Source organism: Oryctolagus cuniculus, chromosome 7 (assembly GCF_051225735.1).
Source record: "Oryctolagus cuniculus isolate XC-2025 breed Fujian yellow rabbit chromosome 7, ASM5122573v1, whole genome shotgun sequence".
Lineage (NCBI taxonomy): Eukaryota > Metazoa > Chordata > Mammalia > Lagomorpha > Leporidae > Oryctolagus > Oryctolagus cuniculus.
In genome coordinates, this window is record NC_142873.1 from 61954813 (window position 1) to 61967515 (window position 12703).

The 12703-nt window shown below is 45.4% G+C and overlaps 1 protein-coding gene across 10 annotated transcripts in view; it reads left to right on the top strand.

Moving 5' to 3' along the window:
• The window catches only part of WDR47 (WD repeat domain 47), a 94322-nt gene that overhangs the window by 57581 nt on the left and 24038 nt on the right, over positions 1-12703 (top strand). For 6 of the 10 annotated variants that reach the window (XM_089300226.1, XM_089300222.1, XM_089300224.1 and 3 more), the window contains 3 exons: positions 1429-1555; positions 7122-7300; positions 11673-11930. In XM_089300226.1, coding sequence (XP_089156352.1) covers positions 1429-1555; positions 7122-7300; positions 11673-11930 — 564 coding nt within the window. The remainder of the gene's footprint in view (positions 1-1428; positions 1556-7121; positions 7301-11672; positions 11931-12703) is intronic. The other 4 variants (XM_089300223.1, XM_089300225.1, XM_008264762.5 and 1 more) reach the window with 1 other exon arrangement.

Below are 12703 nucleotides of genomic sequence, written 5' to 3' on the forward strand. Positions count from 1 at the left end.
GAATCTGGCGCCTCCACCGGGACTAGAACCCGGTGTGCCGGTGCCGCTAGGTGGAGGATCAGCCTATTGAGCCGTGGCACTGACGAAAATTAATATTTTGGAAGAATATTAAAAACAACCTGACAAAAGACCTCAAGTTTATAGTTAGTAAACATTAGAAATATTGGAAGATACATGTTTAGTATTTATTTATTTATTTATTTATTTATTTATTTTTCGACAGGCAGAGTGGACAGTGAGAGAGAGAGAGACAGAGAGAAAGGTCTTCCTTTGCCGTTGGTTCACCCTCCAATGGCTGCCGCGGCTGGCACGCTGCAGCCAGGGCACCGCGCTGATCTGATGTCAGGAGCCAGGTACTTATCCTGGTCTCCCATGCGGGTGCAGGGCCCAAGCACTTGGGCCATCCTCCACTGCACTCCCGGGCCACAGCAGAGAGCTGACCTGGAATAGGGGCAACCGGGACAGAATCCGGCGCCCCGAACGGGACTAGAACCCAGTGTGCCGGCGCCGCAAGGTGGAGGATTAGCCTAGTGAGCCGCGGCGCCGGCCACATGTTTAGTTTTTATGTTAAGTCTGAATAGACCAAAGATAGCATTGTAATAAAATCACAGAAATGCTTATAATTTTGGTAGAATCATAGAAGAAGAGAAATAAATGTTTGGATTAAAAAAAAATCACAGATTTAGATTTCATAAAGAGATTATAGGCATTAGCTTGTACAACTTTTAACTCAGTTTTTAGAGGAAGCTGAACCACAGAGAATGTAAGTGATTGTCACAAGGCCACACAACTGATTTTGGAGCAGAGACTGTTCTCCTTGCCTACAAACCTAGTACTCCTCCAACAAAAGCATATTCTATTTCTTTTTTTTCTTTTTTTTTTTTTTTTTGACAGGCAGAGTGGATAGTGAGAGAGAGAGAGACAGAGAGAAAGGTCTTCCTTTTGCCTTTGGTTCACCCTCCAATGGCCGCCACAGCTGGCGCGCTGCGGCCTGCGCACCCCACTGATCTGAAGGCAGGAGCCAGGTGCTTCTCCTGGTCTCCCATGGGGTGCAGGGCCCAAGCACTTGGGCCATCCTCCACTGCCTTCCCTGGCCTACAGCAGAGAGCTGGCCTGGAAGAGAGGCAACCGGGAAAGAATCTGGCGCCCCGACCAGGACTAGAACCGGTATGCCGGCACCGCAAGGTGGAGGATTAGCCTATTGAGCTGCGGCGCCGGCCGCAGATTCCATTTCTTAAAACACTTTTTATAGTTTTTTTTTCAGAGAAGAAAGGAAAATTTAATGTTTTTTTAGTAGATAAGTACTAATGTTAAATTTAAATTTTTTAAATTAAAAATTAAAATGCATTGTTCTTTAATCCCACATCTCCTTTTTTTTTTTTTTGTTTGTTTTTGTTTTTGTTTTTGTTTTGGGCACCTTTCTGCAAGAAGTGATACACCTGTTGAAGCACAGCGGCCTATCAGTGGTGAAATCTTGGGCCAGAGTTCAGTTTCAGAAAAAGAGCCTGCAAATGGAGCACAAAATCCAGGACCAGCTAAGCAAGAAAAAAATGAGGTAATATTTACCATATGTCTTGTGTTTTTTTTTTTTTAAAGATTTATATATTTTATTTGAAAGTCAGAATTACACAGAGAGAAGAGAGGCAGAGAGAGAGAGAGAGAGAGAGGTCTTCTATCCGCTGGTTCACTCCCCAGTTGGCTCCATTGGCTGGAGCTGCGCCGATCCGAAGCCAGGAGCCAGGAGGTTCTTCCAAGTCTCCCATGAGGGTGCAGGGGCTCAAGGACTTGGGCCATTTTCTACTGCATTTCCAGGCCATAGCAGAGAGCTGGATTGGAAGAGCAGTCAGGTCTTGAACCGGCACCCATATGGGATGCTGGCGCTTCAGGCCAGTGCATTAACCTGCTGCGCCACAGCACTGGCCCCTGTATTGTGCTTTATAATGACTCTCTAAGAAGTAATAGTATTTGCTTGGATAGAATTTTTTTTTTAAAGATTTATTGATTGGCTGGCGCCGAGGCTCACTAGGCTAATCCTCCACCTTGCGACACCGGCACACTGGGTTCTAGTCCCAGTTGGGGCACCAGATTCTTTCCCGGTTGCCCCTCTTCCAGGCCAGCTCTCTGCTGTGGCCCGGGAAGGCAGTGGAGGATGGCCCAAGTGCTTGGGCCCTGCACCCCATGGGAGACCAGGAGAAGTACCTGGCTCCTGCCTTTGGATCAGCGCGGTGCGCCGGCCGCAGCGCGCCAGCTGTGGCGGCCATTGGAGGGTGAACCAATGGCAAAAAAAAGGAAGACCTTTCTCTCTGTCTCTCTCTCACTATCTACTCTGCCCGTCAAAAAAAAAAAAAGTTATTGATTTATTTGAAAGAGTTACAGAGAGAGAAGTACAGGCAGAGGGAGAGAGAAAGAGAGAGGTCTTCCATCTGCTGGCTCACTCCTCAGTTGGCCACAATGGCCAGAACTGAGCCAGTCCAGAGCCAGGAGCCAGGAGCTTCTTCCAGGTCTCCCACGCAGGTGCAGGAGCCCAAGGACTTAGGCCATCTTCTGCTTTTCCAGGCCATAGCAGAGAGCTGGATCAGAAGTGAAGCAATTGGGACTCGAAACAACACCCATATGGGATGCCAGCACTGCAGGCGGTAGCTTTACCTACTACACTATAGCAGTAGCCTTGACTCAATAAGTTTTGAGATGTTGGAATCTTGCAGAGTGAATTTTCTGACTTTAATGGAATGAAACTGGAAGAAGTTAACAGCAGAAAGAAAACTAGAAATTCACGAATCTGTAGATTTTCTGTATTTAGGATCTTGTCATCTGTGAATAGTGATGAGCTAAAGAATTCATAAGGGAAATTAGAAAATATGGTTAAGATGCCACTTGGAACTCCCCACATCCATTTGGAGTGACTCGATTCAAGTCCTTACTCAGCTTCTGATGCCATCTTCCTGCTAATGCACACCCTGGGAAGCAGCACGTGATGGCTCTAGTGATTGGGTCCTGCCACCCACATGGGATACTTAGATTGGGTTCCCAGCTCCCGGCTTTAGCCTGAGAACATTTGGGTGGTGAATCAGTGGATGCAAGATCTCTCTTTGCCTTTTAAATTTAAATAAATAAAGAACTTTTTTAAAAACTCATAAAAAATAAAATACTTGGAGACAAATGAAAGTACAACATACCAAAATGTATGGGGTACAGTGAAGGCGGTGCTTGAAATTGGAACCATAAATGCTTACATTCAAAAAGAAGAAAATGGGTTAGATGTTTAGCCTACTGATTGAGACATTAATCAAGATGCCTCTGTCCTGCATTGTAGCACCTGGTTTTGATACTCATCTCCAATTCCTCACTCCAGCTCCCTGTTAATGCAGTCTCAGGTGCAGCAGTGGTGGTTGAAGTAGTTGGGTCCTCTAGAGATCTGGATTGAGTTCCTGGCTCCTGGCTCCTTGCCTTGTCCTGGCCCATCCCAGGCTCTTAGGCTTATTTGGAGAGGGAACCAGTACATGAGAGATCTCTTCCTGTCTCTGTCACTCTGCCTCTGAAATAAATAAATAAAAGATGAAATATCTTAAATCAGTAACCTAACTTTATGACTCAAGGAACTAGAATAGAACAAACTAAACACAAAGCTAGCAGAAGTAAGGGAGTAACAAAGATTATAATAGAGATAAATAGAAAACAGAAAAGCAATGGAGCAAATCCATGAAGGCAGAAATTATTCTTCAAAAAGGGTGAAAAAAATTGACAAATCTTTACCTAGAGTGAGATTAAAAAAGAGAGGACAGCTAGTTCAGAAACAAAACTGAGGACATCACCGTTGACCTTACAGTAATAGAAAGGGTTATCAGAATAAAAAACTAATTATAAGCCAACAAATTAGATAACCTACATGAAATGGACAAGTGTCGCTCCCCCTCTTCATGGAGGAACGACACAGGACCCTGCGCTGTTCTTTCGTCTGCTCGGCCCTCCCCGGGTTTGCTGCTGGTTCTTCCCGGGTTGGCTACTATCCCTTCCACCTCCGTGGAAGGGCAGTTCCCCCTGGCCACTTTCCCCACTTCCGCAGGGGAGCGGCACACCGCCAGCCGGCTCTCTCGGGGGCTGCACAGGTGTTCCTTCAGCTAGATGTTCCTCTTAGATGTTCCTGGTGAATGCCGTCTCTCTCCTCCTTTATAGTCCTCCTCCGCCAATCCTAACTCGGCTGCCCACACGCCGAGTACGCTGCTCTCCTCCAATCAGGAGTAGGTCCTACAGTTTATTGGTTGAACTGGAGGCAGCTGCGTAGAAGCTGTTTACTTCTCTCCCAGCGCCATATTGTGGGAGAGCAGATGCATAGAATAAGTCTTAATTCCAGTAACTCAGTCTAGTCCGGTTGCTCCCCACAGACAAGTTTAAAGACACACAGGTTATCTAAGACTCAAGGAAAAAAATCAGAAAATCTCAACAGGCCTATAAGAAGTAAAGAGGTTGATCAATAACTGAAAACCTTCCAACAAAACACATCCAGGATTAGATGGCATCACTGGTGAATCCACCCGACATTTAAAGAAGAGTTCACACCAGCCCTTGTAATCCTATTTATTCTTTCTTGTGAATGGATATTTGAAACTGGGCTTTGAAAAAATTTTGGGCCGGCGCCGCAGCTCAATAGGCTAATCCTCTGTCTGCGGCACCGGAACACTGGGTTCTAGTCCCGGTCGGGGCGCCGGATTCTGTCCCAGTTGCCCCTCTTCCAGGCCAGCTCTCTGCTGTGGCCAGGGAGTGCAGTGGAGGATGGCCCAAGAGCTTGGGCCCTGTACCCGCATGGGAGACTAGGAGAAACACCTGGCTCCTGGCTTCGGATCAGCGCGATGCGCTGGCCGCCGTGGCCATTGGAGGGTGAACCAATGGCAAAAGGAAGACCTTTCTTCTCTCTGTCTCTCTCCCTCACTGTCCACTCTGCCTCTCAAAAAATAAAAATAAAAAAATTTGTTGCCTGCTAAAGGAATCTGTTAGACCACTTCTATGCTTAAATTAAGTATTTTTGGCTGGCACCACAGCTCCGTAGGCTAATCCTACACCTGCGGCGTCGGCATCCCAGGTTCTAGTCCCGGTTGGGGCGCCAGATTCTGTCCTGGTTGTTCCTCTTCCAGTCCAGCTCTCTGCTGTGGCCCGGGAAGGCAGTGGAGGATGACCCGAGTCCTTGGGCCCTGCACCCGCATGGGAGACCAGGAGGAAGCACCTGGCTCTTGGCTTCAGATGGGTGCAGCGTGCCGGTCGTGGAGGCCATTTGGGGCTTGAACCAATGGAAGGAAGACCTTTCTTCTGTCTCTCTCACACTGTCTAGCTCTGCCTGTCAAAAAAAAAAATTAAGTATTTTTGACAAGATTAATATTGTGTTTACCAACTATTAATGCAGTCTCTCAGTGTGTATTTTTTTAAGTAATGCCAATTATGATTAATGTTTTTCTACATTCATATTTTGACTATGCACCACTTATCATTATTATTGTTTTTAAACAGGCAGAGTGGACAGTGAGAGAGAGAGACAGAAAGGTCTTCCTTTGCCGTTGGTTCATCCTCCAATGGCTGCCGCGGCTGGCGCGCTGTGGCCGGCGCACCGCGCTGATCCAAAGGCAGGAGCCAGGTGCTTCTCCTGGTCTCCCATGCGGGTGTAGGGCCCCAAGCACTTGGGCCATCCTCCACTGCCTTCCTGGGCCATAGCAGAGAGATGGCCTGGAAGAGGGGCAACTGGGACAGAATCCGGCGCCCCAACTGGGACTAGAACCTGGTGTGCCGGCGCCGCAGGCGGAGGATTAGCCTAATGAGCCGCCGCGCCAGCCTATGCACCACTTATAACCACTATAATTTACATTTTTATTTTGGGATAGTCAAGGAATAAGGGTGGCCATTGATTTTGGTTAGTCTGTTGCTGTGGAATTAAGCTAATTAACTGATATACTTGGGTATATGTATCTTATTTTATTTTAAAGATTTATTTTATTTATTTGAAAGAGTTACAGAGAGAGCCAAAGCCAGTGAGAGAGAGATTTTCTCTCCGCTGGTTCACTCCCCAAATGGCTTCAACAGCCAGAGCAGAGCTGATCCGAAGCCAGGAGCCAGGAGCCAGGAATTCCTCTGGTCTCCTACACAAGTACTTGGCCGTCTTCTGCTGCTTTCCCAGGCCACAGCAGGTAGCTGGATTGCAAGTAGAACAGCTGGAACCAGTGCTCATATAGGATGCCGGTGCTGCAGACCAGGGCTTTAACCTGCTGCACCACAGCTCTGGCCCTGAGTGTATATATTTTAAATATTTATTTGAAAGTCAGTGTTGGGGGAAAGGAGAGAGAGAGAGAGAAAGTCAGGAGTCTGGAACTCTATATGGGTCTCCCACTTGGGTGACAAGGCCCAAGTACTTGGGCCATCTTATCCTGTTTTCCCAGGCACATTAAGCAGGGTGTTAGGTAGGAAGTGGAGCAGCCAGGACTTGAACTGGCACTCAGTCGATGTTGGCGTCACAGGTAATAGCTTAACCCCCTGTGCCACAGTGCTGTGATGTACTTGAATTTTTTTTTTTTAAGATTTATTTGTTTATTTGAAAGGTGGAGTTACAGAGAGGCAGAGAGGGGGTGGGGGGGAGAAGGAGGGAGGGAGGGAGGGAGAGAGATAGAGAGAGAGAGAGATAGAGATGTCTTCCATATGCTGGTTCACTCCCCAAATGGCCGCAATGGTCAGAGCTGGGCTAATCCAAATCCAGGAGCCAGGAATTTCTGGGTCTCCCACATGGGTGCAGGGGCCCAAGGACTTGGACCATCTTCTGCTTTCCCAGGCCATAGCAGAGAGCTGGATTGGAAGTGGAGCCACCGGAACTTGAACCAGCATCCTCATGGGGTACTGGCATTGCAGATGGTGATTTTACGCACTGTGCCACAGTGCTGTCCCCTCTACTGGAATATTAAAACTCATAGATACTATGTTATGTTTCAAAGAACAATATATTGTTTCATAATTGTTAAATATAGCTAGTTACATATTTTAATTATATATATGTAGCATTTATAAATAATTTATAAATGGTATATTGAGTCAAGACATAGTATAGACATTGCCTGCTCAAATATATAATTTTTTTCTAATATTTTAAGCTTCGAGATTCAACAGAACAGTTTCAAGAATATTACAGGCAAAGACTGCGCTATCAACAGCATTTGGAACAGAAGGAGCAGCAGCGACAGATATACCAACAGATGTTGCTTGAAGGGGGTGTGAATCAGGAAGAGGGTCCTGATCAGCCACAGAATCTCACCGAACAATTCCTTAATAGGTTCGTCTTTGAGTTACTTTCTGAAATATAAGGAATTATTTAAAAGTTATTGAAAGCATACAGTAACTGCCACTTTTTATGTATAGCTTGAAATTTTAAGGCTTTTTTTTAAGCATTTCAGGTAACGTGGAATTACACAATGTCTTTCTGCCATAGCATTCTGAGGGCTCAGCTAGTGCAGAAAAGTATGGTGGTTCAGTGTACAGGCTGGAAGCAGACTGCCAGGTGAATCTAGCTCTGTCCCAGGGTGACTGAGGATGAGGAACTTAGTTTCTTTTTTGCCTGTTTCTTCATGTACTTCATAGTGTTGCCATGAGAGTAAATGAGTTTAATCTGTGAAAGTGTTTGGGGTGGGCACTATGCAGCCTGTTGTAAGCACTGTGTTGTTAGCTGTTATTTTTATTATTATGACTGCTTAAGACTGGAGATTTATTTATTTCAAAGGCAGAGAGGGATATCTTCTATCTGCTGGTTCACCTCCAGGTGGCCACAAGAAGCCAGGAGCTTCTTCTGGTCTCCTGCGTGGAGACCAGAATGGTCCAAACACTTGAGCCGTCTTCAGTTACTTTCCCAGGTGCGTTAACAGGGAGCCAGATTGGAAGTGGAGTAGCTGGGACCCGAACTGGCACCCATATTGGGATTCTGGCTTCGAGGGTGGCAGTTTTACACACTGTGCCACAATGTTAGCCTCATGGATTCAATATATTAAAATAATTCATTTTTATAATTTTTGCCCAAGCCTTATGAACACTTTTTTTTTTTTTTTTTTTTTTTTTTTTTTTTTTTTTTTGGACAGGCAGAGTTAGTGAGAGAGAGAGAGACAGAGAAAGGTCTTCCTTCCGTTGGTTCATTCCCCAAATGGCTGCCATGGCTGGCACACTGCGCCAATCCGAAGCCAGGAGCCAGGTGCTTCCTCCTGGTCTCCCATGCGGGTGCAGGGCCCAAGCACTTGGGCCATCCTCCACTGCCTTCCCAGGCCACAGCAGAGAGGTGGACTGGAAGAGGAGCAACTGGGACAGAGCTGGCGCCCCAACCAGGACTAGAATCCGGGGTGCCAGCGCCGCAGGCGGAGGATTAGCCTAGTGAGCCACGGTGTCAGCGAACAGGTTGTTTTTAACTATAGAAGGATTATGTATATATCTGTATGTGAGTTTAAAAGTCAATAAACCAGAAGGTATGTATTTATTTATTTAAAGAAAATTCAAATTTAAAGGCAGATCGATAGAGCAGGATCCATCTTCCAACCACTGATTCACTTCCAAAATGGCTGCAGCGAGTTCGGGAGCCAGGAACTCCATCCCAGTTTTCCAGGTTCTTGGGCTATTTCCATCCTCTGCAGCTTTCCCACGCTTATTAGCAGGGAGATGGATTGGAAGCAGAGCAGCTAGATTTGGGATGCTGGTGTCACAGGCAGCAGCTTAGCTCACTGTACCACAACACTGGGCCCAGACAAAATGAACAAAGTTGTTGAAAGATTAAATTAGTTAGTATATGTAAAATTACTTAGAATAATTCCTGGCATATGGAAATGTGCTTTAAATGTTGGTTCTTAGATGATTATGATTAGGCGTTTGCCATGGTGACTGTCAGTTCTTCACTTGGCTCAATAATATTAGGAATAACTTGCTTGACAGTGAGGTTTGTGCAAGTCATTGATCCCTGATTGATCTTGTCGCCCCTGAACATTCATTCTGGAAATTGTTCTCTTCCAACCTCTGATAGCTCAGGGGCTTGTCACAGTTTTCCTAATTTGATGAATTACCACTTCTGGTTCTTAGATGTCTTCTTCATTTGCCTAAAAGTCACTGTTGCAGTTTGACTTTCCAAGCAGATGTCTAGTAGTTAGAAGACAAAGTGGCGAAGTTCTTTGACTCCAATAGTGGTAAGAGGTGCACTTCCTTAGAAAAAGAGCTAAACTATTTGAGAAGGTTCATCCTTCTTTAATGGCAAACATACAGAAAACTCAGGAGTTTTTCATATAATGTAGGTTCAATTTAGAGCATGTATATTATTCAGCAGTTCTGTCAATTTCTTTAGCAATAAAAATTTAAAATTTCATCAAAAGTTATAAAAATCTATAGGATAGGGGCTGGCGCTGTGGCGTAATAGGTAAAGCTGCCACCTGCAGTGCCAGCATCCCATATGGGCGCCGGTTTGTATCTCGGCTGCTTCACTTCCAATCCAGCTCTCTGCTGTGGTCTGGGAAAGCAGTAGAAGGTGGCCCAAGTTCTTGGGCCCCTGTACCCGTGTGGGAGACCCAGAAGAAGCTCCTGGCTCCTGGCTTCGGATTGGTGCAGCTCCGGCCATTCCAGCCATTTGGAGAGTGAACCAGTGGATGGAGGACCTCCCCTCCCCTCCCCTCCCCTCCCCTCCCTTCCCCTCCCCTCCCCTCCCCTCCCCTCCCCTCTCCTCTCCTCTCCTCTCCTCTCTCCTCTCCTCTCCTCTCCTCTCCTCTCCTCTCCTCTCCTCTCCTCTCCTCTCCTCTCCTCTCTCTGCCTCTCCTCTTTCTATATAACTCTGCTTTTCAAATAAATAAATCTTCAAAAAAAAAATCTCTAGGATAACCAAGTCTGTAACTGTGAATGGAAATTTATCCTATAAATTATGTCATTCCTTTAACTTTTTGTTTTTGTTTTTAAAGATTTATTTATTTGAAAAGCAGAGTTTCAGAGACAGAGAGATCTTCCATCTGCAGATTCCCTCCTCAGATGGCCAAAACCTGGAACTCCACCCATATGGGTCTCCCACTTGGGTGGCAGGGGCCCAGGTATTTGGAGCATCATCTGCTGCTTTCTCAGGCACATTAGCAAGGAGCAGGAACAGAAGTAGAGCAGCTAGGATTCAGATTTGAGCTCAAATGGGATGCCAGCATCTCAGGCAGTGGGTTTACCTGATATGCTGCAATACCGATTCCTGTACCAGGACTTCTAAAATACCAGACTAAAATCAAGAACAAGTTAAATAGGTATAGAACCTGCAAATAAAAATGTACTTTTCTCCCTTAAAGTTTTATTCTTTCAGATCATTCTGGCAGCAAATCATTGTTTCTAGCTTTAAACTTTGCTTCTTGCTTTCAAGAGGCATAGAAAGAAACAGGGAAATAAGCATATTACTTGATCTTATTAGAAAAAAAATCAGCTACCAATCATGGTATTTTTTACCAATAGTTCTGTATCAGTATACCTCTTAATCTTTTGTTTTTATTCATGCTATAATTGGCACCACTGATTTAACACTTATTTTTGGCATATCCTGCCCTTCCTCCATCCCTCTTCACTTTAAGAGTTAAAATGATATGTTGGCATTTTTTAAAAAAAAGATTTATGTGGTTGGAATTGAGGTATAATGGGCTAGACCTCCACTTGCAAAGGCAGCATCCCATATGGGTGCTGGTTTGAATCCCATCTGCTCCACTGCTGATCTGGCTCTCTGCTAATGTGCCTGGGAAAAGCAGCGGAAGATGGCCCAAGTGCTTGAGCCCCTGCACTCGCTTGAGAGACAGGGATGAATCTCCTGGCTCCTGGCTTTTGCCTGGCCCAGTCCCAGCCGTTGCAGCCATCTGTGGGGTGAACCAGCAGATGGAAGATTTCTTTTTCTCTTTCTCTCTCATTCTCTCTCTGTGTAACTCTGCTTTTCAAAGAAATACAATCTTTTAAAAAATTTACTTATTTATTTGAAAGGCAAAATGACAGGGAGAGAAAGATATTTTCTATGTGCTGGTTTACTCCACAAATGTCTGCAACACTGGGGCTGGGCAAGGTTGAAGCCTGCAATTCCATCTGGGTCCCCCACGTGGTTGGCAGGGACCCAAGTACTTCGGCCATTATTTGTTGCCTTTCCAGCTGCATTAGCAGAGCTGAATGGGAAGTGGAGTAGCTGGAACTCAAACCAGGACTATGAGAGAGAGAGAACACACACACACACACACACAGAGAGAGAGAGAGAGAGAGAGAGAGAGAGAGAAAGAGAAACAGAATACGAATGCACGAGTGAGTACTCTCATTCGTTGGTTCAGACCCCAAGTACCTACAGGGGCTAGGCCTGGGCTGGAGCTGAAGCTAGGAGCTGGGAACTCAATCTGGGTTCACACGTGGGTGGCACACATTAGTTAGCAGGAAGCTGGAATTGGGAGAAGAGCCAGGATATGAATCCAGGCACTGTGATACAGGATGCAGCCATTTTAACCCCTATGTCGAATGTCTGCCCCATGATGTTGGTAATTGTAACAGGAATTTTATCAAAAAAAAAAAAACAGAATAATTACCATGGATTATGTATTATGTGTACATGTATTTACCACCTTAAACTTTTAATGTATATATTAGGAATGTCATTAAGTTTTTATCTTAAAATAACTGTTTAATTTTTATAGGTCCATTCAAAAGCTTGGTGAGTTAAATATTGGAATGGATAGCCTTGGTAACGAGGTGTCAGCACTTAACCAGCAATGTAATGGGAGCAAAGGCAACGGATCTAATAATTCTTCTGTGGCAAGTTTTGCTACACCGCCCCAAGACTCTAGTCAAAGACTCACACATGATACATCGAATATTCACACAAGCACTCCTCGTAATCCTGGATCAGCAAATCACATACCTTTTCTTGAGGAATCACCTTGTGGAAGCCAAATGTAAGTGCTTATTTTGTAAACCTGGAAATATTAACTTCTCTGTAATGAATAGAAACACAGACAGTTGAACTTCTCTTTGGAGCTTTACAGTGGAAGTTTTTGGAGCTTTCTACCATTTTTCCCCCCTAACCTGCCTTAATTTATATTCTCTTCTACCAACTTCTAGGTCTCTATATAGTCCCTAATTTCCTTTACGGCTTCCTCACTATACCAAGACAATTCTGGTTTTTTGTTTGTTTGTTTGTTTGTTTGTTTTGTTTTTGACAGGCAGAGTGGACAGTGAGAGAGAGAGAGACAGAGAGAAAGGTCTTCCTTTTGCTGTTGGTTCACCCTTCAATGGCCGCCGCAGCTAGCGTGCTGTGGCCAGCGCACCACACTGATCCGATGGCAGGAGCCAGGTGCTTCTCCTGGTCTCCCATGGGGTGCAGGGCCCAAGCACTTGGGCCATCCTCCACTGCACTCCCTGGCCACAGCAGAGAGCTGGCCTGGAAGAGTAGCAACCGGGACAGAATCCGGCGCCCCGACCGGGACTAGAACCCGGTGTGCCGGCGCTGCTAGGGGGAGGATTAGCCTAGTGAGCCGTGGCGCTGGCCCGACAATTCTGTTTTTTATAAGCCATCTTCCTACAGTTTCAGGATTAGGTCCTCCCTGATTTTCTTTTTTATTGCCATTGTCATCTTTCAACAAATATATTAAAAATCACACTTTTGGGGCACGAGAAGGTGTGGTTTATAACATGATGGAATGATTACAACAAGACAGAGTTGGTAGCA